The sequence below is a fragment of the Canis lupus genome, chromosome 4 (genome assembly GCF_011100685.1).
Source record: "Canis lupus familiaris isolate Mischka breed German Shepherd chromosome 4, alternate assembly UU_Cfam_GSD_1.0, whole genome shotgun sequence".
In the NCBI taxonomy this organism is placed as follows: Eukaryota; Metazoa; Chordata; class Mammalia; order Carnivora; family Canidae; genus Canis; species Canis lupus.
Window position 1 is genome coordinate 20,827,103 of NC_049225.1, and position 27,671 is coordinate 20,854,773.

General features: G+C 40.5%; 1 protein-coding gene across 1 annotated transcript; it reads left to right on the plus strand.

Annotated features, from left to right (window-relative positions):
- The first annotated feature begins 1,673 nt into the window (after window positions 1-1,673).
- DDX21 (DExD-box helicase 21) lies at window positions 1,674-26,971 on the plus strand. Its single transcript, XM_038534155.1, has 15 exons — window positions 1,674-1,853; window positions 4,231-4,680; window positions 6,916-6,991; window positions 7,647-7,825; window positions 9,252-9,369; window positions 10,666-10,851; window positions 11,793-11,938; window positions 13,650-13,799; window positions 14,179-14,340; window positions 15,876-15,995; window positions 17,385-17,458; window positions 19,383-19,542; window positions 20,347-20,481; window positions 23,124-23,168; window positions 24,227-26,971. The coding sequence occupies exons 1-15, from the start codon at window positions 1,767-1,769 to the stop codon at window positions 24,494-24,496; spliced, it is 2,358 nt and encodes a 785-aa protein (XP_038390083.1). The 5' UTR covers window positions 1,674-1,766; the 3' UTR covers window positions 24,497-26,971.
- The last annotated feature ends 700 nt before the right edge of the window (window positions 26,972-27,671 follow it).

Sequence of the window (27,671 nt, forward strand, 5' to 3'; positions counted from 1 at the left end):
TTAATACTGTAATTTGGCTACCTTTGAGGCAGAAAGGGCCTTTCATGCTTCCTCTAGATTTTTGGCCTTTTGCCTATGTGCGGGTATATTACAAAGGAACTTACTTAGTTTATAAGCCTTGACAACAATTTCCCATTAAGTAGTGTTTTGTGCTTACTCTCCTGTTGAATATCTATTAATAATAAAAATGCCCCTGTACTGTTTATAGCAGTATCATTACAGAGGTTCCTTGAGACCGGAACTGAGCATTCACGTACTTCAAAGTCTGAAGTCCCAGATGTTCAGCATTTTGTCAGTTGGTTAATTGCACTCATGCTTGCTCCCCCCTTCTCCCGCACCTAATACCAGGGTGACTGAACTGCTTTCCTGCCTGGGCATCTAGCTAAAATTTATTTCAAGGGGTTCTTTTTTCTCCTCCACCCCACAACATTGCCATTTTAATGGTCAATCAACATTTAGTGTCAATCTACTACATGTCTATGTACCAGGCACTGTTTGAAATCTTCAGGATGCAAAGATGGATCAACCAAGGCTCCTAGTTTAAAGAGATCAGAGTGTAAGTTAAAATATGTAAATTTGTTAAAGAACTGTGAAACCTCAAATAATAGTTTATGTGAAACATGAAATTTTTCAACTGTCATTTAAAAATGTGCAGTAAAAACTAAGCTCATGAAATACAGAAATAAAAGTTCCAGCATTTTCATCATAAAATGATTATATTTTAAGTTGTCTTTCTAAAGACCTACATGTTTTAATAGCTCTCATTTATTGTGCTTTATGTGCCAGGCACTGCTAAACCCGTTTCATTATCTTAATTTTCTCAGCCTATGAGGTAAGTTTGTTACTCCCATTTCATGCACAACTCAGGTTCAGATTAAGTAATGTGTGCAAAATCACAGGACAAGCAGTGCGGGTTTTCAAAGCCAGGCATGATTTCAACTGATTTTTGTTTTAACTCATTTTTTAAAAATGATTTTGTGTTGAAGTGGTTCCCAATTCTTTGGATCAGTAGTTTTTCAGAAAAGTTCAGCGACACCGTCATAGATCATTCAATGGACCACTTTCCCTCAACTCCTTGAATTAGTGTATTGTCCAATTATCCAGGATTTAGAGCCCAGTATTTTCTTAGAGGTCCACGTGGCTTGGGGCCCTCTCTACCGACAGGTGCCTCTCTGTGTCTTCAGAACAGCTGATATCCGTCTATCTCCCAGCAGTCTATAAAGTTCCTGGATGACAACTCTTGTGCATTGTCCGCTACCTGGCATTACTGTGAATGCTCAGGGGATGTCTGCGTGCACGCATAAAGGAACCACCGAATCCGGACTGAACTCTAGTTCTTAACCAGGCCTGTGAGTCTGCGCACTTCGGCCAGGTGATCAAGAACAGACCTCGGTGGCGTCTGTGCCTGAAAGGATCTTGCCAACTCCAGCGATCTAACATAAACCACGGAAAAGCGTGATAAAGTCATTTATCAGGTTGGGGCCACGGAGAATCTGGCCAGTGTTTGTTAACCTCTGCGGTTCCTCCCAGCCGGACCCTTCCAGGCCAGGCGCGGCGAGCGGACAGTTGCCCACCCCGCAGCACGGAGAGCAGCGCCGGCGCCCGCGCTGACCACGTGGGCCTCCGCCTCCCCCGGGATTTCTGCTTCCGCCGGAACCGCCTTGCTACCGGAAGTGACGAAAGTGGGTGGTCTAAACGGGGAGTACAGTCTCTTCCTCTCCACGCGGTGGACCTGACCGGTCGGCCCGAATTGCTTGAGGTGAACAATGCCGGGGAAACTCCTTAGTGACGCGGGTTTGGACTCCGAGACCGCCATGGAAGAAGTGGAGACACCGCGGAAGCAGAATGAGAAGGTGCCGCCGAGGGCCGAGGGACGACCCGGGGCGCCGAGGGGAGCGGGATACGGGAGCGGGGTGGGGTGCTCGGCTGGGCGGCGGTGGCGCGCCCGCGGACGCGGCGTGTGCGGGTCCCGGTGTGGGGTTCGACCGGGAGGGTGCCAGGAACCCGTGCTCTCGGCGGGCGGTGGGCGCACGAGCGGCGCAGGCGGGCCGGAGCTGGGGTGAGCGCCTCCCACGTGGCCCGGGAGTCTGGGCGCCGCGCGCCCGGTGCGCATTTGGATGCTCATGCTCGGGCCCCACGTTGCTGGCTCGCTAACTCCGGGTGTGAGCGTGTGCGGAGGGAGTTGTCAGGTCAGGTAGGGACCGAAGCTTCAGAATAGACTGGCGATACCTCTGAGTGACACTTTAGTAGTAAGGAAGTACAACTTGTTTGCCGGTGAGCAGCCTTAAGAAGATGAAGTATTCGGCTTAACGTCTACTGAGTAGATTTCCCGTGGAAAGGTGAAAAGATGCGTTGTTGTGCCGAGTGTACAGCATCTTTTTGATAGAGGGTCGGCGGTGTGTAGGGGTCTTACGTTGCCTTGATAGCGGTCTGCCTCTTTACTGTTAATTCCTTAGTGATTTTCTTTTTTTTTTCTTTTTTTTTTTTTTAATTTTTATTTATTTACTTATGATAGTCAGAGAGAGAGAGAGAGAGAGAGGCAGAGACACAGGCAGAGGGAGAAGCAGGCTCCATGCATCGGGAGCCCGATATGGGATTCGATCCCGGGTCTCCAGGATCACGCCCTGGGCCAAAGGCAGGCGCCAAACCGCTGCGCCACCCAGGGATCCCAATTCCTTAGTGATTTAACTTGTGACCGAGTCTCTGTTCCAAGATCAGTCGGTGAGAACAAAAATTGTCCCTGAATTCCTGTTGTGCATGACTTAGAATTTCCTTTCCTTTGCTGTGTATGAGTCTTTTTGATGCGGAGCTTTTACAACAGCAATATTTTGGCATTGTAGGAAGCCGAGGGAGCACAGACTTGTCCTTACAGGTGGGGAGGAAGTGGTCCTGGCTTACCTGCTCCACATCAGTGAAGGTATTCAGTTGTGGGATGCTCAAGTGAAGAGGGACATGGCCAAACCCAATCACATTCCAGAGGAGACCACCGGGTTAGGATATCCTCTCTTACTCGGTGGAACGAAGGGATGAAAGAACCGGAGTCTTGTGGGGAGACTAGATTATTTTTCTGATAGCTGAAAGGTGATCATTCGGGAAAGATTAGCGTCACTCATGACTTGAGAGCAGAAGCAGGGCCTGAAGGTTCAGAGAGGCAGATTTCAGCTAAATATAATCTCCATAGTTCTGGAATTGGCATTTCAGAGAGGTTTTAACAGAGGCTACAACACCTGTCTACTTGGTTTCGGTAATATTAATTAACTTTCAGTATATGAAAAGTTGGAAAAGGTCAGACATTTCAGGTAGGAGCCATAGCCCTGGGTTGGGTTGGGTTGGGTTGGGTTTGGAGTTTTGATTTTGAGATTTCACCCATTCCATTTCCTTGTAATGTGCTTCCCCCCCCCCCCCTTAAATTAGATACATCTTTTTTACACATGGGGTGATAGATTGTGGGGCTTTATAGATTTTTGGTTCGTAAAGTGTCTTTGTAAAAATTAATTTGCACTTGTCAATAGCCAAGACAGATATTATGAATCACTGTTTTACCTGTACAGGAATTCTGGCAGAGAAAGAAATCTGCTTAACATCGTCCATCTGTGGACATATATGACCTTATTACTCTATTAGAATTAAACTACTTGATCTCTTTCTATAGTCATACATATGTGGTTTAGAGTCTTTTGGAGCATCCCATGAGCCACTCTAAATCCCCTATGAAAGTTTTATTTTACAACTTTTTTTTTTTTTTTACAACTTTTTCAACTAACAATTTGAATAGATACCAAGAGGCGTTGCGTTCTCTTATAAGCTGATGAAATTATTGATATAACGGTACTTAAGTCCATATAGCTAAGAAATGGTGCATAGTGTTTTGATTTATTATAAGGTGAAAGTACAGATGTTGTTTCTTTTTTTTTTTTTTTTTAATTTTTATTTATTTATGATAGTCACAGAGAGAGAGAGAGAGGCAGAGACACAGGCAGAGGGAGAAGCAGGCTCCATGCACCGGGAGCCCGATGTGGGATTCGATCCCGGGTCTCCAGGATCGCGCCCTGGGCCAAAGGCAGGCGCCAAACCGCTGCGCCACCCAGGGATCCCGAAAGTACAGATGTTGAAAAATGCCCCCCAATTGTGTTCAAAATTATGTGATCTTTAAATAATCCAACATTGATGTGTCATACAAATGTAAACTTGCTTTACTCAGTAGTTTGTATTTTCTTTAATTTTTTTTAGAAAGGTAGAAAGGAGAAACCAAAATCTATTAAGACTGAAGAGGCAACAGAAGTAAAAGAAGAAATTCCTTCCCCTAAAGCTAAAAAAGTTAAAAAGAAAGCTGAGTCTAATGAGGTTGACATGAATTCTCCTAAATCTAAAAAGGCAAAAAAGAAAGAGGAGCCATCTCAGGATGACATAATTTCTCCTAAAACCAAAAGTGTGAAAAAAACAAAGGAGTCCTTTGAAAAGAAAGTTGTTTCTCCTAAAACAAAAAAAGTAATAAAAAGTGAAGAACCTTCTGAAGAAGAGATAAGTGCTCCTAAGCCCAAGAAGATGAAGAAAGAAAAGGAAATGAATGGAGAAATTGGAGAGAAAAGCCCCAAACTGAAGAATGGATTCCCTCATTCTGGACTTGTCTCTAACACCAGTGAAACCCTAGGGGAAGAAAGTAGCAGTGAGTTAGAGCAGGTAAAGTTGTATTTTAATGTATAGAATGTAGTTTTTATTGTTGTTTCAGATAAATAAGTAGCTAATTGCTACTGGTATTTAAAAGTGGGAGAGGATGCCTGGCTCAGTCAATAGAGCATGTGACTCTTGATCTCCATATATATATATATGATTTTATTTATTTTTAGAGTGTGTGTACACTACTGGTGGAGAGGGGCAGAAGGAGAGGGAGAGAGAAAATTTTTAAAGATTTATTTATTTATTTATTCATGAGAAACAGAGAGAGAGAGAGAGAGGCAGAGACACAGGCAGAGGGAGAAGCAGGCTCCATGCAAGGATCCCGATGTGGGACTTGATCCCGGGTCTCCAGGATCACACCCTGGGCTGCAGGGGGCGCTAAACCGCTGCGCCACCGGGGCTACCTGAGAGAGAAAATTTGAAGTAGACTCCACACTGAATGCAGAGCCCGATGCAGGGTTCAGACTCATGACCCTGAGATCATGACTTAAGCTAAAACCAGGAGTCGGACACTAACAGACTGAGCCACTCAAGCTCCTCTTTATCCCCACTTTTATTTTTTAAGAGATTTTATTTATTTTTAAAAAAAGAACACAAGGAGGGGGCAGAGGAAGAAGCAGATTCCTCACTGAGCAGGAGTGTGATGTGGAGCTTGATCCTAGGACCTTGAGATCATGACCTGAGCCGAAGGCAGGTACTTAACCGACTGAGCCACCCACATCCCCCCCCCCCCCCCAATTTTAAATGTTAAATATTGGGACACTGGGTGGCTCAGTCGTTGAGTATCCGCCTTTGAGCCCCTGTATCAAGTTGTGCATCAGGTTCCCTGCCAGGAGCCTGCTTCTCCTCTGCCTCTCTCACAGTATTGCTCATGAATAAATAAATAAAATCTTTAAAAAAAAAAAATGTTAGGGGAACGCCTGGGTGGCTCAGCGGTTGAGCGTCTTACTTTGGCTCAGGGCGGTGGTCCCGTGGTCCCGGGATCAAGTCCCATATTGGGCTCCCCACGGGGAGCCTGCTTCTCCCTCTGTCTGCTTCTGCCTCTCTCTGTGTATGTCTTTCATGAATAAAGAAATAAATAAAATCTTTTAAAAAAATAAATGTTAAATATTTTTAATGGTTCCACAATCCATCATATAAATGTTTAGAAATTCACTTATTTCCTCTATTGGACATTTAGATTTTTTACTTTTTTTTTTTTAATATTTATTTATCTATGAGAGGCACAGAAAGCGAGAGGCAGAGACAGGCAGAGGGAGAAGCAGGCTCCATGCAGGGAGCCCAATGTGGAACTCGATCATGGGACCATGGGATCATGGGATCACGACGCAAGCCAAAGGCAGATGCTCAACCCCTGAGCCACCTAGGCGTCCCTAGATTTTTCACTTTAGAATGATGCCACAGTGACCACTTTGTGTTAAATGTTTGTTTCTTATTTTCTGTGGATATATGTGAAAGATGTGACTGGGTGGAAAAGGGTTAGTGACCTTTCAGCAATACAGTAGTCCCCCCCGATCTGATGTTTTGCTTTCCAGGGTTCCAGTTACCCTCTGTCAACCATGTTCAGGAGCAGATGATTCTCCTCCTGACACACTGTCAGAAGGTTAATAGTAGCCTGCCACTGCATCACAATGCCTATGTCATTCAACTCACCTAGGCATTTTATCTGTTCACATCATCCCAAGAAGGGTGAATGCAGAACAGGAAGATGTTTTGAGAGAAAGACCACATTCACATAATTTTTATTATGGTATATTGTTACAGTTGTTCTATTTTGTTATTGTTGTTGTTAGTTTCTTATGGTGCCTAACTTAAAAACTTATCTTGAATATATATGTGTAGGTAAAAAAAAAAAAACAAAAACCAATAAATAGGCTCCATACTATCTGTGGTTTCAGGTACCCACTGGGGGTCTTAGAACAAATCCCTTTTGGATAAGGAGGGACTACTGTATATTGTAGGTCTATGCGATGGCAACAGAATAGTTCTTAGTTGACACTGAATCTGCCTTCACTAGCCACACATAGTATATGTATGGTATATATTTGCTACAGATTTTTCTCTTGGTAGAGTTTTATAGGTGATTATGGTATATTTCCTTTTCGGATCTTCTATTTTTGGTTGATTTAGAAGAGATGTTTTAGAATTGGTTCTTTTGTTTCTTTCTCAGAAGGCTTCTCTATGATTACCTGTAAGGGTGAAGTTTCTAATTTCTTTCTGTGGCCCTTTACTTGATAGGAAATACCTGTGGAACAGAAAGAAGGAGCTTTCTCTAATTTTCCCATATCTGAAGAGACTATTAAACTTCTCAAAGGTAATATTTTTGGAAGTACTGTATAATGTTAGAATATTTATTTGGAAGCACTCCACTGTTTTTGTTGAGATAAAGGACAGTATATGCAACCATATAATAGATCCATGTATACAGTACAGGACTGTACTAGTGATGGCTTTGCTGCCTCTTAAGTAGGTGATTCAATTTTATTCAAACCAATATGTGTATTCAGAAGTGTGAGGACTGATTGCACTGTTTCATGCCATGTTCGTATTTTCTTTTTTATCCTTGCCCTCTTGTAAGGCATTTCTTAACGGTACAAACCTGACTCAGAACTCAGCCTAGCAGTGTCCCTGTGAATGAACTAGGTAGTCACAGATGCTTGAGTAGGTATTTTCTGAAGCAAGTGTGGCATGGTCTGAACTGCAAAGCACCTCATTTGGGTGCTTCAGTTGACCTGTGGATGAGATTTCATGACAAGTGACTAAAGTCTTAAATAATATTTACCATAATTTGGTGCTTTAAAGTTTGTTGATAACTTTCAGTCAAGCACATTCTTCACTACTAGAATACATTACAACCTGACTTTGTAGATACTGACTGGAAGGTAGAATTCCTCAATTCCGCAGGACCGGAAGCATGGCTGGGATGTTAAGAACTGCATTACCAGATAACATGGTTAATTTGTTCACAGCCCGTGGGGTGACCTTCCTGTTTCCTATACAAGCAAAGACATTTTACCATGTCTATAGTGGAAAGGACTTAATTGCACAGGCGCGGACAGGAACTGGGAAGACATTCTCCTTTGCCATCCCTTTGATTGTGAAGCTCCAGGGAGAACTGCAAGACAGGAAAAGAGGTCGTGCCCCTCAGGTAATTGTCTTTAACACAGAGCTTAAGAGCTCCATATCTGCATAGGAGCAAAACATCTCTTAGGCATTGTTTACATCATATACTATCGTTTTTTTAGTGGGTTCTCCTTAGAGCCTTTTTTTTTCTTTTTGATATGTATTACAGATCTTTATTTGAAATTAAAGTAGGATTATTCTTTTAAGAGTATTGGCCACAAACCCTGTAAGTTTAAATATGATAATCCACTCAGTGGTTGTGATCACCTGTATTAATGCCCATTGTGTTCCCTTCAAACCATTAGATGTCCCTGGGGCTTACAGGTTTGATGAAGTATCTCTGACCATTTTTACCTAGGTGGAGAGAACAGTTTTAGTAGAGATGCATAAGTAGAAGGAGGGGTACTCAGAGATGAAGAGACCAAGCTTCCTTGTCAAGATTGTGCATATTGGGTTCATTCATTTCTGGAGAACCTGGCATTTGACAAACCTTAAATTCACTGACATACCTGTGTTGTCATCGTGTCATCTTTCTGGCCCCACCTCACTTGTTTACTGGCCTTTCAATGTCCATACTCCTCCCTCAGTAATTCATTGTTTATTGCTGTAAACAAATGCAGCATTAAACAAATGGATTATTTTAGCACTTGGAATTATTCCAGCCTGGTACATAGTGGATATTTAGTAAATATCCATTGGATGAATGTATCTGATGAATCAATGAATGTTCTTAAATCATACATGTTTCATGTTGTTACTTTACTTAAGGACCTATAGTCCTTTCTGTTAAATAAATATCCTGTTGGGTCAAACTCAGACTGCTCTGGGATATAAAGCCCCTCACCACGTTGGTTGGTCCTGCCTTAATTTGTCTTTGTTCTACTTTCAATTTAGTGTAGAGGTTCAGTCCCTTGGTTTCAGAACCCAACTGTCTGAATTTAAATCCAGGTTTGCTTTGCTTCTTAGCCTTTTGGTTCAAAATTGTGTGTTTATTATAGGTGGGTGAATAACTTGTGAGAATTAAACGAGAACAATGCATAGTAAACATTTAGTAGAGCCTGAGACAGTGAAAGCTCAAAGATTAGCTAATGTTATCAGCAGTGTTACTCCTTGCTCAAGTTGTTGCTTCTTAGAATGCTATTTTGCTATTTAGGTAGTAGTGGCTCCAGGAAACTCCCCAGTTCCTCTGGCCTACTCTGTGAGCCCTCCTGGAGCACCACATGTTTTGGCCCTACTTTTTTATGATTGGTAGGATCACAAATTTCTGAGTAGGTTTGTTAGGGACTGTATTATTATATCTGATTCTTCACACCAAGTAGGTTGCAAAGCATATAATAGATATTTTGAAAATACTTGTTAAGATGAGTTGAGCCTTCTGGTGAATTCCAATTTTGTTAAGAAACAAATACTGCATAATACTTTGAATTCAGTGATTAGTTTTTCCTTTTCAGGTACTGGTTCTTGCACCCACGAGGGAGTTGGCAAATCAAGTAAGCAGAGACTTCAGTGACATCACAAGAAAGCTGGCGGTGGCTTGTTTTTATGGTGGAACTCCCTATGGAGGTCAAAGTAAGTAACTCCAAAAATGAGGGAAGGAAAATGCCAGCTATTACTGGATGCTCTGGTTAGATTTCTCTGGCCTTGAAATCTGATTTTACCGTGTTTAGTCATTTATTTTTTAATTAAAAAAATTTTTTTTAGGATTGTTTAATCATTTATTGTGGTTTTCTTTTGTCGTTATTGTTTATAGATGGTCAAGAATATGGTCCTACATGATGATGTGTATCAAATCCTATATAGAGTTACTCGGATTTTTGTATTACTGCTCTGTTTACCTAAAGGCTACAAAGATCTCTTACTGAATCTGAGAGGATAGAGTCCATTTGGGCTTTTGGCACTAGAAAGTCATGATTCAGAGTTATTCTTTGTCAAGGATGATGGATCTGCCTCTTTTGGAGTCTTTCTTTCTTGCTACCAGTGGGCCGCCTTTTCTCTGGGCCTAAGAGCCAAATGCAAGTCCCTACTGGAATCCTGTAGGATTCCATTACTTACCAGTTCAAGACCTTGAAACTTTATTATGAGAGCAGATATGTAATTTGGGAAAGGATTTAAGGCTTTTCTTTTTTTTTTTTTTTTTTTTTTTTTGGATTTAAGGCTTTAAAAAATAAAAATGTTGGCATTGGCATGCAAGGCTTCTAATTATGTCTTTTCAGCTTTGGTTGAATGAACTAGGCTTTGACATCAGAAAAGTGTATGTTTGAATCTGAACTCTGCTCACAGTGTGATTTTAAGTTCAAGCTGCTTGATTTCCAAGGTTACTAAACTCCCCCCGCCAGGGGTGTTGTGAGGATTGAATTGGATAATGTACATAGAGTGTCCAGTACGAACCCTAGACTGCAAGGGTAATTCAGTAAAAAGCTGCATCATTATCCCTTTACCTTGTTATACTGGACTCCGTTTTCCTGAACATCTCTACACCTCGGAATACTTGCCCTTTTTCCTGGTCTCGTTCTCTCCATACATGCTTACCTTATATAAAGTTCTTATTCTTTTAAGATTCTCTTTTCCACTTTGTGAAACCTTGACACTTTCCACCACCAAGAAAGGCATTTCTTTCCTGGTGGTTCTGTCCCCCACTGGCGCATTTTTCTCTTAATGTCACATAATACACTGGGCTGTCATTTCTTACCTGTTCTTCCCACTAGATTAAGGAATGCCTTGAATATCTTTATTTTTGGTAGTTAGCATATTACCTTGTGCTTGTGGTTAATAAATATTTTAGAATAAAAATGTATTTAATGGATACCCCAGACTAATAAAAGGACTTAAAAACTCAGCCTGTCTTATCATTGATTTTGTTTACAGTTGAACGTATGCGGAATGGGATTGATATCCTGGTTGGGACCCCAGGTCGTATCAAAGACCACCTTCAGAATGGCAAGCTAGATCTCACCAAACTTAAGCATGTTGTCTTGGATGAAGTTGACCAGATGTTAGATATGGGGTTTGCTGATCAAGTGGAAGAGATTTTAAGTGTGGCATACAAAAAAGGTAAGCTCCAAATTCAAGGAACTGATGGAAGGGATTAGAGGAAGAGTGGTGACTATGTAGTCTTCTCAGAGCTAAATGAAGCCTTATATCAGGGGGTGACTTATTTTATTTAGGAAGACTTAACTTTCTTTTTTAAAAATCATGATTTATCACATAATTGTAATGGGGAAAATTTGGGAAAGTAAGAGAAGAAAAATCTCATATTCTTCCAGCTTGATGTGCTTTGCTTTGGATCTCTTTTTTCCTGACTCTGTACTATTGAGCATGTGTGTATGTGTTAATTTTAATCTTGCTATGCAACAATTTGGCATAACACTGAAGAGGTTGTGCTATGATTTAATTCCATCTGTGTATTTTAATTTTTAGGTAATTTAATAATTCTGCTTAGAAACATTTTTATGCAGAAAGTTTCCTTCACACGTCAGTATTTGGAATTTATACTTTAGGATAGATGTCCCGAAATAAAATTACTGAGTTAAAAGGTATAAATAGTTCATGTTTCTCAATGTACATTGTTAATTTCTCTCCAAAAGAGTTCTATCTACTCAAACCACCATTTGAAATACATGAAAATGCAGTATTCTTCAAAGAGCAAACTTTATAAAACATGAGGGTTGGGGAGCTTTTCAGTACCTGACCTCAAAGAATGAATAGACTGAAATCCTAAACTCAAGAGACTGAGGAAATGAGTATAGAGGAGTATAGAATCTGTTCTGGTGTTATCATAGGTTACTTGCTTAGTGATCTCCTTCACATAAATTACTTAGGGTAGTATTTCTTTGCCCATTGGGAATCTCTGTCTTTCATTTTTGTGTCATAAGTGCCTGGCTTGGCCTCACATTGTTGCTGTAGCATGCTGTTGGACCCTGGAAGAACTGGGTGATGTGGAGTACTGTGTAGGCTTATTTGGGTTATTCATACTGACTTTTTTTCCCCCAAAGATTCAGAAGACAATCCCCAAACATTGCTTTTTTCTGCAACTTGCCCTCATTGGGTATATAATGTTGCTAAGAAATACATGAAATCTACATATGAACAGGTGGACCTGATTGGTAAAAAGACCCAGAAAACGGCAATAACCGTGGAGGTAAATGATTCATTCAGCTGCTAGAATTAGTAAAAAATTGTATGTCGTGTTTTCCCTGTCTGATTAAGACTGGTAAATATACACTTTTTATGGATAAATACTAAATCCATGATCCATGTGAAGGGCCAAGTAAAGATCTATTTTTATTTGAGTTGTATAGTATCTGTGTTTTCTAAATTTCATTATCTGGTAGTCTGATTTCAAAATCTTTTGGAATCTCTGTCTGAATTATGTAAGTCGGAAGAAGTTATGCCTAGAATTTAAATACTTTGAGAGCAGCAGAGGAATCTAGTACTTTGTGTTGAAGCCATTTTCATGTTAGGTTCTAGCACATAGAATTCCTTTTACCAAGAAACAGACCTGCAGGCTGACTAATTGCATTTTTAAGTGGGTGAAAGGATGAAACATTCAGAAATTTTTCTCTTGTCAGTTCCTTGGTGTCCTGTAGGAATGAAGAGATGATGTTTCTTTTTCTTCATTTTCCTGGTTGGTTCAGAAAATAGAGGAACGAGGGATGCCTGGGTGGCTCAGTGGGTTGAGCATCCGACTCTTTTTTTTTTTAATATTTAATTTATTTATTCATGAGGGACACAGAGGGAGAGGTAGGCTCCATGCAGGGGTCCCAAATGCAGGACTCCATCCCTGGACTCCAGAATCACACCCTGAGCTGAAGGCAGGCGCTTAACCTCTGAGCCATCCAGGCTATCCAGGTGTCTGGAGCATCCAACTCTTGATCTTGTCTTGGGTTAAATCTCAAAGTTGTGGGTTCAGGCCCTGCATTGGGCTCCATGCTGGGCATTTTAAAAAACAAAAGAAAGCAGGAAGGAGAGAAGGAAGAAGGGAGAGAGGGAGGGAGGGAGGAAAGAAGGAAATCGAGGAACCAGAGAAAGGGGAACAATAGCTCCCTACTTTTTTTTTTTTTTAAGATTTATTTTTTAAATATTTTATTTATGTATGATAGAGAGGGAGAGAGAGGCAGAGACACAGGAAGAGGGAGAAGCAGGCTCCATCTAGGGAGCCCAGCATGGGACTCGATCCCGGGTCTCCAGGATCCCGCCCCTGGCTGAAGGTGGCACTAAACTGCTGAGCCACTGGGGCTGCCCAAGATTTGTTTATTTTAGAGAGAGGAAGCATGTGTGGGGGCGGGAAGGGGGCACAGAGGGAGAGAGAGTCTTAAGCAGACTTCACACTGAGTACTGAGCTAGATGTGGAGCTTGATCTCACAATCCTGAGATCATGACCTGAGCTAAAACCGAGAATTGGACTATTAACCAGTTGTGCCACCTAGGTGTCCCACAACTTTTTAAAAGACTTATTAGGGACACCTGGGTGGCTTAGCAATTGAGCATCTGCCTTTGGCTCAGGGCGTGATCCCGGGGTCCTGGAATCAGGTCCTACATTGGGCTTGTGTGGGGAGTCTGCTTCTCCCTCTGCCTGTGTCTCTCTGCACACCTTCTCCCCCCCCCCCCGTCTCTCTCTTTCCATCACTCATGCATAAATAAAATTTAAAAAGGCTTATTAATTTGAGAGAGAGAGACAGCTCTCTGCTTTAATGGTTTAGGTTTGTTTTTTTTTTCTCTACACAGCGGTGGCAGTGGTCTGCTCTAGTTAGGCTTAAACAATTGCTTCTAACACTAGTAGTTTTGAGCAGATGATTTCAGGTTTCAGGTAGGTTTTACTAAATACATCTTTTTTTTTTCCCTCTCATAAGCACCTGGCTATCAAGTGCCACTGGACTCAAAGGGCAGCAGTTATTGGGGATGTGATCCGAGTATATAGTGGTTTTCATGGGCGTACCATTATCTTCTGCGAAACCAAGAAAGAAGCCCAGGAGTTGTCACAGAATGTGTCCATAAGGCAGGTTGGTCCTTGCCCTCCCTTTCCTATAGGGAGGGAGCCTCTTCCAACTGATAGACCCCGTTTCCCTGTGAGAGCTCCCCTGATCTGTCAGTCTCCTCTCACAGATGAGGGAAGGGTGACCCAAACCCGAGGCTATCCTGATGCAGTAGGTTTGATCACTCTTGTCTGGTGATCTTTACCCAGTAAGTATAGCTGGACATTGATTTAATGACCAAGGAGTAAGAAAAAATTTGAGATTTATCGATGTAAGGCACATAGTTTTCCCTCTGCTTTATTTTCAGTGGGAGTATCACAAAATAGAAATGTCTTTACAGGTCTTATGGGTGATATGAAAAGTACCTGTATTGTTGGTATCTTAAGCCAGTTTATTTCTTTGGCAGGATGCCCAGTCATTGCATGGAGATATTCCTCAGAAGCAGAGAGAAATCACTCTGAAAGGTTTTAGAAATGGTGATTTTGGAGTTTTGGTTGCAACTAATGTTGCTGCTCGTGGGTTAGACATCCCTGAGGTTGATCTGGTGATACAGAGTTCTCCACCAAAGGTAAGTATTCTATATTATGTTTCATCTTATTGTTTGTTTTGACTACTAAAACAAATGGGAAGTTGTATTGTTTACTTCCTGTGGTTAGTAATAAGTATCTCTTGAGTGCTGGGAATGCTACATGTGATTTTAAAAACAAACCTCTTCTGAGGTCCTTCCTTCAGAACTGAGTGGAAGTGTGGTCAGTGTCCAGAGGTTGGGAGGATTATTTCTGGTTGGAGGGAGATTTGATAAGCTCATGTAGGTAGGATAACTGCGAAGTGGACTTTGAAGATTGGGGGGACTGAGGCAGGGTCAGGGTGGGATAAACTCATGAGCTAGAGGATATAGAAAAGATAGTCTCTGTGTTTAAAATTGCTTGGGTTTGAGGGTGATGGGAATGTCTTAGGGAGGGCCTGAAGCATAGGTTATGTGGTGTGGACAGTGCTTCATGTGAATAAAAGTTGGTATAAAAGATCTTGTTCTGTTCCCGTTGCTTCAAATGTGAGGACCCCCACAAATTGGCAGATCCTTCAGGATTAGAAGGTTGTTTATAATGATAGAAAAAATACCTGATTACTATGAAGGCACCAGCTCTTTAAAGGGTCCTGTAGAACTGTGCTGTCCAATACGATGGCCACAGCCATGTGTAGCTGTCAAGCACTGGAAGTAGTCTGAATCAACACGTGTACTCTAGGTATAAAATAAACATTGGATTTTTAAAAATAAGGGGATCCCTGGGTGGCTCAGCGGTTTGGTGCCTGCCTTTGGCCCAGGGCACGATCCTGGAGTCCCGGGATCGAGTCCCGCATCGGGCTCCCGGCATGGAGCCTGCTTCTCCCTCTGCCTGTGTCTCTGCTTCTCTCTCTATCATAAATAAATAAATCTTTAAAAATAATAATAATAATTTTAAACTTTCTATTATGTACACTAGATTTGGAAGCCTTACCAAAAAATGTAAAATATGGGGATCCCTGGGTGGCGCAGCGGTTTGGCGCCTGCCTTTGGCCCAGGGCGTGATCCTGGAGACCCGGGATCGAATCCCACATCAGGCTCCCGTTGCATGGAGCCTGCTTCTCCCTCTGCCTGTGTCTCTGCCTCTCTCTCTCTCTCTGTGACTATCATAAATAAATAAAAATTAAAAAAAAAACTTGAAAAAAAAAGAAATAAACGCCTTTTAAAAAAAATGTAAAATATGTTAGTGATCAGCTGTTTCATATAGGTAGCATATTGAGGTGATACAACTTTTAGATGTATTGAGTTTAAAAATATATCATTAATTTAAATTTTTGTTTTTTAGTGGGTTACTAGAAAATTGGAGATTGAAATTACATATGTGCCTCTGTAACACAGCACTATTTAGATGATGCTTTTTGAATAATTGGATGGGGACCACTATTCTAGAGAGTTTTAAAAATTGTCACCGTTCGTTATTTTAGAAATGCTAGGGAACTTCATACTCTGGTATATAATATAACCACCACACCTGCCTGTGCATACACCACTCAGGTCTTTGTGTCCTTTGTTTGTGTCACTCATGTATTTTATTTCCATAGGATGTGGAGTCCTATATTCATCGCTCTGGGAGGACGGGCAGAGCTGGAAGGACAGGGATTTGCATCTGCTTTTATCAGCACAAGGAGGAGTATCAGTTAGCACAAGTGGAGCAAAAAGCGGTAAAATTGTTTTCTTAGCCTTCATTCTGCAAATATTGAGTTCTAAACTCAGTCTTTGTTTTTTATAATTCAATTTTTATTAACTTTAAATTGTATTTATTTCTAGTATGTGGCCATAATCGAAAGCTTGTTAGATACATATTATTTTATACATTGTCCTACAATATCAAGTCCAGTTTGAAATAAGTTTGCATTTGAAAGCGGTGGTTTTGTTTTCTCATATATTTTTTAAGGTTTTATTTATTTGAGAGAGAGTGAGACATGAGAACATGATTGGGTTGAGGGGCAAAAGGAGAAGCAGACTCACTGCTGAGCAGGAGGCCTGATGTGGGGCTCAATTCCAGGACCCCAGGATCATGATCTGAGCCAGAAGCAGCCACTTAACCGACTGAAGTCACCTGTGCCCCACCCCATATATTTTTAACATAGATCGAGGGTTATAGGAATTGCTTAAAAACCAAAATAATAGGGGTGTTTTGGGATGCTCAGTGGGTTAAGGAGCTGACTTGTGATTTTGGCTTAGGTCATGATCTCAGGGTCCTGGGATCGAGCCCTGTGTTGGGCTACACACTCAGCTGGGAGTCAGCTTCGGGATTCTCTCTCCCTCAAATAAATAAACCAATCTTAAAAAATAAATAAATAAATTTAGGATGGGAGAGAGAACATGGGTTTTTCTGACAGATTAATTTCTCCCCTTCCCCTTGAGCTGACTATACTTGGTGACTTGCTTAAGGAGAAGGAGGGGGCACTTTACATGTAGTGCAGAATGCAGGCAAGCATTGCCTGGTTAGATGTGGTTAACATCAGTGATAAACAAATGCCTTAAGAACGATGTGATGAGACATACCTCTGGTTTTCTTCCCCCAAGCCCATAATCTCAGTCTAAGCATGCAAAAAACCTGATAGCCTCACAGTAAGGGACAGAATTTTTACAAAATACCTGACCAGTACTCCTTAAGTCTGACAAGGTCATGAAAAACAAGGAAAGACAGAAACTGCCACAGATCAGAGGGGACTAAGAATGCATGATAACTCAATGTGATGTTGTCACTGGAACAGAAAAAGGATATTAGTACAAAAACTAGTGGAATTTGAATGAACTCTAGAATTCAGTTAATAGTAGTGTGTTGATTTCTTAGCTATGACCGATGTACCATAGAGGTAATAATAGGGAAACTCAGTACATAAACATACAGGAACTGTGTAGTATCTTTGTACCTTTTCCATAAATCTAGAACCATTCTAAAATAGTTTATCTTTTTCTTTTTTTTTTAATCTTTCAAATGTGTAATAAGTATGTTTCATAATATTAAAAAAATTAGAAGATTTAATCTCAATGAAAACAGTTAATGACCACATTGTATATTAAACTGGCTCATTTTCTTGTAGGGAATTAAATTTAAACGAATAGGTGTCCCATCTGCAACAGAGATCATAAAAGCTTCCAGCAAAGATGCCATCAGGTATGTTTCCTGCTGCCGCTGTAGTCTGTTGTAGTGCTTGTTCCATTTATTGCCTGACTTCGTGTAGTTAAGAGATTTGGTCTTCTGAATCTTTTTTTTTTTTCTGAATCTTATTTATTATTTTAAGTGATTTATAACTTACTTGTTATGAAAATACTGTGCTGAAGTAAAAATTAAAATCCTAATTTGTACTCATTTTTTTTTTTTAAGATTTTATTTATTTATTTATGAGAGACAGAGAGGGGCAAAGACACAGGCAGAGGGAGAAGCAGGCTCCATGCAGGGAGCCCAACGTGGGACTCGTTCCCGGGTCTCCAGGGTCATGCCCTGGGCCAAAGGCGGCGCTACCCGGGCTGCCCACACTCATTCCTACCCAATCCTGTTCACCAGAGGAAACCACTGTCCATTATTAATAATTTAGCCTGCCTTGGGCATTTTAAGGAATCATATCTTAGACATGGTGTGGGTGCTTCTCATGTGAAAATTGATTAGAGAGTCACAGATTATATTCTACATTGTCCTCAGTCTAGTCCCCCAGCTGTTAGGAATGAGTTGATCATTTCTTTAAATTATTTCTAGAGGGTGAAGATTAGGTGAAGTAGCAGTGTTTGTCACTGGAAGTGCTACTGACATTGGGGAAGGGTAGTTCAGCATCTCTGGCTATGCATTGTATTCCGGGGGGTGAGAATGGGATTAGTATTACGAAACCAGGAAGGTCCTGGATTATTTTCCCAAGATTTCCAAGAGGTGACCTACCTCCCCTGCTTAAGAACCACTGAGTCTGAGCGTCAGTTCTAGACTGTTTTCCATAATTGTTATAAATATGTGTAATGCAGGACACTTGGGTGGCTCAGAGATTGGATGCCTGCCTTTGACTTAGGGCATGATCTTGGAGTCCCAGGACTGAGTCCCACATCAGGCTCCCTGTATGGGGCCTGCTTCTCCCTCTGCCTATGTCTCTGCCTCTCTCTGTGTCTCTCATGAATAAATAAATAAAGTTTTTAAAATTTTTCTTTAAAAAAATAAATAAATATGTGTAATACTTATTTTTTAAAAAATAAGGGTGGGGACACCTAGGTGGCTCAGCTGATTAAGCAGCCAACTCTTGATCAAAGCTTGGGTCTTGATCTCAGGGTTGTGAGTTTAAGCATTGGGCTCTTTGCTGGGTGCAGAAATGGGGGGGTGGTCTATGATCAGAGGAAATGCTGGATATTAGGATATTAATTAATAGCTCAAGAAAGTTCTCCAAAGGAAAATAATTTTCAAATTTATTTTAGCATGGCTGGCTTTAAGTATTCTGTAGACAGAGTTCTCTATGACACCAGTTAAGGCAATTTGGGGTTAGGTGGCCAGGCAGGAGAAAAGACAAGCTGGTGGGGTATGAGAGATGTCCTCTAGAGGGGCAGCCCTTCCAAAAGAGGCTGCCTCATGTGGCCTTGTTCATCCTTGTCCTGGATGACCTCTTTTGAAGAAGTGACATTTATTATCAACAAGATAATAGTGACTCCCTAACCAATGTGTATTTTCATAAAAAGTCCATATCATTTTTAAGCAGATAGGGAAGTCCTTTTTCCTTTTATTTTAGAATGGAAATAGCTGTGGTTTTTTCTTTTTCTTTTCTTTTTTTTTTAAAAGATTTTATCTTTATCATAAATAATATTGTGGTGAACATCTTGATATTCATTCTGTTGTTTTCTTGGGATGAAACTTTTTTTATTTGACAGTAAAATCAAATTAGATGCAATCAGAGGAATGGATTTATTTTTACAGAAATGTGTGATGATTGTATCCATTGCATCAAAATGATGTTAGGTATATGAAATATTTGAAAGTTAGCGATTTATCTTGAGATGCTCTTGCCCTGAAAATGCAATCTGTACACTTCTGTCCTTTCTCCTAACAAGTATACTCAATCACACCATAGGCTTTTGGATTCTGTGCCTCCCACTGCCATTAGTCATTTCAAGCAGTCAGCGGAGAAACTAATAGAGGAGAAAGGAGCCGTGGAAGCCCTGGCAGCAGCCTTGGCCCATATTTCAGGTGCCACATCAGTAGACCAGCGCTCTCTGATCAACTCAGATGCGGTAAGGCTGTCATACTCTAACACTTCATATTTTGAGTTTGAGCAGGATTTGAAAGGGTTCAGTTAGACTTATCAGTTGCTTTAACTTTTGTGTGAAGGTAGATGTATGTAAACAAAACCCATTAAGACAGAAAATAGGTTCGTAGTATCCTGTGTCTCAATTGAGGGGGAATGACATTGAGTGCTAATAGGTATATGGTTTCTTTTTGGGGTAATGAAGTGTTTCAGAATTTTAGTGGTGATGGTTGAAACCTTGTGAATATACTAAAAACCCCTGAATTATATACTTCAAAATGGTGTTACGGTATGTGAATCATAGGTTACTAGTTTTAATCCTAAAAAAAAACCCCAACCGTATAAACACATAAATGCATATGATATATTTAGCCAGTATATCTAGAAACTTAGGAAGGTATATGCTTTTTTTTTAATGAAACTTTTGAAGTAATTGTAGGTTTATATATAGTTGTTCATTTGTTTGTTTAAATTCAATTAGCCAGTGGGTTTACATTTGGTTGTAAGAGCTAACACCGAGAGATCCCTTTTACACTTTGCCCAGTTTCCACCAATGGTAACATCTTACAAAACTGTAGTATCACAGCTGGGGTACTAACATTGGCACAATCCATCAATCTCATTCTGAGTTCCCCAGTTTTACTTGTCCTAATTTGTGTGTATATGTTGGAGGTGAAGGAAGAAGTATATGCTTTTAGGAAGAACTTTTCTGGAAATATTTTAGAAACATGAGTGTAATTTTTTTATCAGTTAGGTTTGAGACTAATTTCATTCTTCCTTCTTCTGTAAGGGCTTTGTGACCATGATCTTACGATGCTCAATTGAAATGCCAAACATTAGTTATGCTTGGAAAGAACTTAAAGAGCAGCTGGGAGAGGATATTGATTCCAAAGTGAAAGGAATGGTTTTTCTCAAAGGAAAGCAGGTAAGGAATACTGGGGCCTCTGTTGTGACCTTGCTTTGGTTCAGTAGTTTAATGTGGATGATAAAACTCCAAATGGAGGCTTCTCCCTGTTCTGTGGGGATGATGCACTTTTTGCTCTCTACTTAGTCTTCTCTGGGCATCATCCATGACCTTCAGTTGCCCTTTAGTTACTGACAACTACCCCATCTGTATCTCTACCCTGAACTATGCACACAATGCCAGACATGGACATCTAGCTGCTTCCCCGACAATTTCTGCCCAGGTGGCGTTATTGAGCAACTTAAAATTGTTCAAAATTAAATCCAAAGTCTTTTAATTTGGGTAGCCCGGGTGGCTCAGGGGTTTAGTGCCGCCTTCAGTCCATGGTGTGATTGAGTCCCACGTCAGGCTCCCTACATGGAGCCTGCTTCTTCCTCTGTCTCTGCCTGTGTCTGTGCCTCTCTCTTTCTCTGTGTCCCTTATGAATAAATAAATAAAATCTTTAAAAAAAACCCCAAAGTCTTTTAATTTAAACCCAAAATTTAAAATCTTGCCTTCCAAACCTGGTGTTCTTTCTTCTAGTCCTGCTCTCAGGTAACGGAACACACAAGCACAGCAGTTCTGAAACGTTTTGGTCTTATAATTCCTTTGCGTTCTTAATAAATGTTGGGGATACCAAAAAGCTTTTGTTTATGTGAGTGATACCTATTAGTATTTACCATATCAGAAATTAAACCTGGAGTTCTAAAACCTAAACTTATTCCATTAGCCATCAGAGAGCAGTGATGCCATCACATGTAACTCAGTGTCTGGTATACTCCACCGTGTGCTTATGAGAGAACAAGAGTGGAAAGGACCCCTAACATTTTAGTGTTATGAAAATAGTTTTGACCTTGTGGAACCTCCCCAAAAGATCTCAGGTTTCCAGGGGTGCATGGACTATATTTTGAGAACCACTGGCCTAATGAACCAGATCAGATTTGTTGTCCACTAACTGCATGTCTATGTTGACCTCCTTAAGTAACTCCACATACTGTATGGGTTAAAGTCTCAGCCTTCACATGGAGGAGAAGAGTCCTCATGAACTAGCTCCTGCTCCCTTTATGAGTTTCATCCTTGCCTCCTCCCTGCCAGTACCCTCTGCTCCAGCAGTGCCGTGTGCACCTTGCTTTCTTTCTCTTTCCCCCCATTATCCTTTATGACTTGACCTGGCATTAAGTTTCCCTGTGAAGCTTCCCTGGCCAGGTGGTAGAGTTGGTAGCATCTTTATCTGGATTTCAGAGTTCTTAGGATGTGCCTTTATTCAGTTAAATTTTTTTTACCTTGCTGTGCATGCTACTGACCAAGAGCCTCAAGAACACTATGATATACTAACGGGGAAAAACTATATTCTAGGTATTTTATGCTCCAGTGAGGGCATGGTGTTAAATACTTAGTATTATATGTGAATGAAGGGACATCTGGCTGGCTTAGTTGGTAGAGCGTGCAACTTTTGTCTTGGGGTCCTGTGTACAAGCCTCATGTTGAGTGTAGAGATTATAAATAAATAAATGGAAAAAATACATGTGAATGAAGATTCCCATTAATTGTAAAATCCATCAGTACCTGATGCTACCTGTGGTTATAATTGTGTGAATTATTGGGTGGAAATGAGGTAAGCCTCATAAGATGTTTTATGTAAAAGCAGCCAGAGGAGAGGAGTCTGTTGCAGGGGTAGTTCAGCTACCTTGGTGCAAACCAAGAAACAGGACTTCCTTAATTGGGGGTGATGGCACTGTTACTGTAGTGTTTATTTATTATTTATTTTTTTTAAGAGGGAGAACATGAGCAGGGAAGGGAAGAGCAGACAGGGAGAAGGAGAAGCAGACTCCCCGCTGAGCAGAGAGCTGGATGCAGTGCTCGGTCCCAGGACCGTGGGATCATGATGTGACCTGATGGCAGACAAGTAACTGACTTAAGCCACCCAGGCACACCTAATTTTAAAAAAAAATAGAAGATCATTTATTTTGGGGTGCCTGGGTGGCTCAGTCAGTTAAGCGTCCGACTCTTGATTTCAGCTCAGGTCATGATCTCAGGGTTGTGAGATGGAGCCCCACATCGGGCTCCGTGCTGGGCATGGGGACTGCTTACAATTCTCTCTCCCTTTCCTTCACCCATTCCCCCTTCCCTCCCTCTCTTAAAAAAATTTTTTTTTTCTACTTTTAGTTAGGTCATCTTGAATAGTGATGACTATACACTTCTCTTGTGAAAGAAGTGTATTTCTAATATAAACTATTGGTTTTGGAGCCATTCTGACCAGATTTTTAGAATCTGCCCTGCTTATGAGCTGGGATCCTGTGACAAGTCAGCCTCTCTGAACCTGTTTCCTCAGCTCTAAAATGTAGCTAATAGATACTTAAGGAATTATCCAAGAATGATCTCTAGTCAGTTCTGAATCCTTTGGAATCCCTTTTAAAAATATCCTTAGGGGGAAAAATATCCTTAGGTTTTTGGTATTGTGCTTTTGAGAGGCATAATGTATTGGCCTTGGTCTAAAGTTAATACCTGGAGTCTTTTTGTTTCTGATTTTTAATACAATACCTCGATCTTTGGGACTATCACTCAATGTACACATCTGGCTTTGGTGAAAGGCTGGGTTAACTTGCATTTGTTTTGATTTCTAGGGGGTTTGCTTCGACGTCCCTACTGCAGCATTAACAGAAATACAGGTATTCTTGTCTCTTGGATTTTGAAATTAACGTATTTAAATTATAAAATGTTCACTACTGGGGTGCCTGGGTGGTTCAGTTGGTTGAGCAGCCGAGTCTTGAATTTGACTTAGTCATGATGTTGGGGTCACGGGGTCAAGCCCCGTGTTGAGCTTTGTCCTCAGCTCGAGTTTGTTTGGGATTCTCTCTCTTCCCTCTCCCCCTCCCCATCCCCCTGCTCATGCCCTTTCTTTAAAATAAGTAAGTAAGCAAGTAAATATAATCAGTCTTTGAAATGTATTCATTACTGAAAATACAGAATAATCGAAAGGGAAACAACAGCTCTAGTCCCTTTTCTAAAAGACAATTAGATTTAATGAATTTTAGTATTTTTTTCTCCTAACCAGTCTTTTTTTTTTCTCCTAGTCTTTTTATTCTGATAGTTTTCTTACTCAGCCTGCCTGTTTTCCTTCTTTCCTTTCTCTAGAGTTGTGAATAATATCTAGCTTTTTTTCTTTGTGTATATTGTATGGGGTTTACATAGACATTTTTTTAAATTGCTCTATCTTCATTCACTACTGCTGTGAGGAATGGATTTGTATATGGTATATTTGCATATTTTACTACCCGACAGCTGTGGATAACCTGTAGTAATTGAATTGAATAAATGATACAGTGATGAGGGTACTTCTTGTAGTGAAACTTACTTTGTTGCACTGCCATGACTGGCTTTTGGGCCGTGAGGGCTGTGTTATTTTTAACCACTGACCTTTTAAACACTTGGGTTATCAGTCAGGTTTTTCTTTAGAGAAAAGGCAAGAGAATGGTCTTTCTCTTGCCTTTTTAAACCAAATTCAATAAAAATCAGAGCAGGTGGGGATCCCTGGGTGGGTCAGCGGTTTAGCACTGCCTTTGGCCCAGGGCATGATCTTGGAGTCCCGGGATCAAGTCCATGCATGGAGCCTACTTCTCCCTCTGCCTGTGTCTCTGCCTCTCTCTCTGTGTCTCTCATGAATAAATAAATTTAAAAATCTTTAAAAAAAATCAGAGCAGGTAAAAATAAAACCATCTCTCTGCAGGAAAAATGGCATGATTCGCGTCGCTGGCAGCTCTCCGTGGCCACAGAGCAACCAGAGCTGGAAGGACCTCGGGAAGGATATCGAAACTTCCGTGGACAGCGGGAAGGCAGTCGAGGCTCCCGGGGACAGCGGGAAGGCAGTCGAGGCTTTAGAGGACAGCGGGAGGGAAATCGAAGCTTCAGAGGACAGCGATCAAGAGGTGGCAACAAAAATAACAGATTCCAAAACAAAGGCCAGAAGAGGAGTTTCAGTAAAGCATTTGGGCAGTAATTTGAAGTGGAGAGTTTATGCAGTAACATGGAACTGAACACTGATTTTCCTGCAAGGTTAAAAGCACACTGTTTCCTTCCTGACCACTTGCCTTGTCCCCATCTCTTTCCAGAGAGACAAGCTTCATGGAAATTATTTCATCCGATGATTATGATTTGTAACTATTGCTACTTCTGTATCAGGTTTATCTTTTGAAAGGATGTATGAATTCATTAAATTTTGTTCTGATACACTGTGGGTTGTAAGATAAAATCAAGCATGATTTTGCCCATACTTTTTAAGTTGATCTGTCCTTATACTTAAATAGTGTCCTTCCTTGAATACCTATGGGGAAGATAGCGTTCTCTGGAGAGGCACTCTGCACAGTCCAGGCTTGGGTCTGTAATTAGCATTCCTCAGCCATCTGCCTAACAGTGACTCACGTGGTCCTATAACATGTCTCCTGAGAATTAGTACTGAGCAATGTTTTGAAACAAGGTTTCAAACTTAGCTGGGAGGTAATACATTTTATGGCAGCATATGCTCTAGGTTTGGAGGATGGTGACACAAATGGAGACATTATATAGATTTGCCATTGTTATGTACATTTTGATACATTTTTAACTTTTTTTTTTTTAATTTTTATTTATTTATGATAGTCACAGAGAGAGAGAGAGGCAGAGACACAAGCAGGCTCCATGCACTGGGAGCCTGATGTGGGACTCGATCCCGGGTCTCCAGGATCGCGCCCTGGGCCAAAGGCAGGTGCTAAACCGCTGCGCCACCCAGGGATCCCCATTTTTAACTTTTTAAGGTGATGGATCCTTCCATGAATTATTCACAGATTTTATCTATTTATGTATAAAGAAGTATTTTAATAGAAAGCAAGTGTCTTTAAGGAATTGCAGATGTGTAAGATGTCCCCATAACTTTCTTTGTAAGTAAGGAGGCTGAATAATAGGTGCTTGATGATAATGTACTCCACTTTCTATTGGAAGATTAACATTATCTACCAAGAAGGAATTAGGGGGTCAGGGGCAGAGATTTGCATTGCTGACAAGAGTCAGGAAACCCACTGAAAATGTTTTTCACATGTGAGAAGGAAACCTGCATCTCTGTTGAGAACAAAGAGAGGAGCAAGTAAAGATGCATGATAAAACATTCTTTTCACAGTAAAAACAGGTTATTAATGTTTCTAGAGATGAACTTCTAATGCGTAAACTGGAGTTTTAGGTAGAATGATTCAGTATGTTTTCTCAGAGTCCTAGTTCCTGTAGCCATGGTGTAGGATCTGTTTCTGTAAGACTGCTATTCCATCCAAAGGTTTTATAGCTGCTTAGGACAGTCTCTGTATGGTTATTTTAAGTTGTTGCTTTGAGGGAACTGAAGAACTTCATATTGCCCCTGGCCAGGTAACTCTCTGAGTTCTCAAATATTACTTCTCTGACAAACTTCTGCATGGTGCAGGAGCATAAGAATGACATTGTTTTCTTGCCTTAGTTCCTAGAAATTCTGTACTGGGAATCTCAGGGAATACACTGATAGGAGAAGTTAATATACATGGCCTGTCTTGTTTTCATTTGATTATTTTTGAACAGTTAAAATCTTTCTGAGCCCTGGTTTTTCTCACTGGATTGAGTCTTTTATCTAACTGCCTTTTACCCTGTGACCTTGCAGTAAGGTGTTCAAATAGCAGATCAATTCTTTGATGCTTGAGGCAATGTGTCCTTCCTCTGTTTGGACTTCAGGTCTGTCCTTCATTCCTGACTGGATGTTTCTCTGTTTTCAGAAATTCTTTTGGCTTTTCTTTCATGATCCACTTGTCCATTTTACCACTTTTCCTCCCACTCCTCATGGCTTCCCATCAAGCCACAGGGACTCAGGAGAGGGTGTTTGATGACTGACAACTCATGTGCTGTGTAGATAATAATGTCTTAGATTCTGGTTTTGCTCAAGTACTGAGCATATTTTAATAACAACCAAAATATTTCCTACTTTGAATAGGAATGGTTCCTTATCAAGCAGATTAAAAGGACACGTTACCTGTCCTTTAGGAAGGAGCAATTAAAACCTTGATGTGGATTAGCCTACAGAAAAATAATCTGGCAGAAAACAAGGGTGGGGGGAGGCATTTAATGGGAGTTTCACTTCATACAACTTAATTTCAAGGAAAACATGGCTGTTTCAAATAAATGAAGCTGAAGTTTCTCCTGGATCCCAGAATTCACACCATACTTAAAAATACATCATTCAGCTATTACTTGATTTTAATGGGGTTGTTAGACTAGTGTGGGAAATGTGCTTTTTACTATTTTCTATGGAGAAAATATTTTCCAATGTAACAAACTCCATGAACTTTTAAAATACAATCCATTTACATTGGAGCTATCGGTGCAGCAGTTTCTTTACAATTGTACATAAAATGCTTTTTCTGTAAAATTGAGTTAATATATAAAATACTGCATTATGCCAGAATAAAGGTATTAATATTTCCTATTTATGTTTTTGGTGGCTTTTCTTAAAATTGAGTATTCTTTAAATTATGGGTGTGAAAATCCAAACGTAGGAGAAAAAAATAACTTGAGTCACTCCATATTTAACCTTTTTGTGAGCAACTCTTCCAAGAATTCATTTACAGAATTTGAATCATTCAGTTTTGTGAAGTGCTTTTTCCTTCTCAATATGTGTTTTTGTGAAGTGCTTTTTCCTTCTCAATATGTGTACACTACTTTTCTGTAGGTACAGATCTTTAAATTTCTGATGACTACATGGTATCTCATAGAATTTGTATGCCACTGTATTTAATCTAGATGGCTGTGTTAGTTTTTTACAGTTTTTCACTGTTATGAATAACTCAAATGAATTTCCTTGTATAAATCTTTGCCTACTTGTCTATCACCTAGAAATGCATAAGAACTCCCTGGGACAAAGTTTAGAAAGCAATTCTGAGGAACATTAATATTTTAAAGGACATTTAATTTTGTTGATTCCTTAGAATAATTGTTTCCCCCAGGGGTTAATGTTTTACATAATCCTAATACAAGGATCAAAACCAGGATATTACATTGAGGGGTGTTGTCTTATAGATACTTGTTTGCACTTCGCTGTCTTTTCCTTAATGGCATATTCTAGAAATCACATCAGCCCGTAGAAATCTTAACTCTTGCTGTTTGAAAACTGCATCGTACTCCATTGT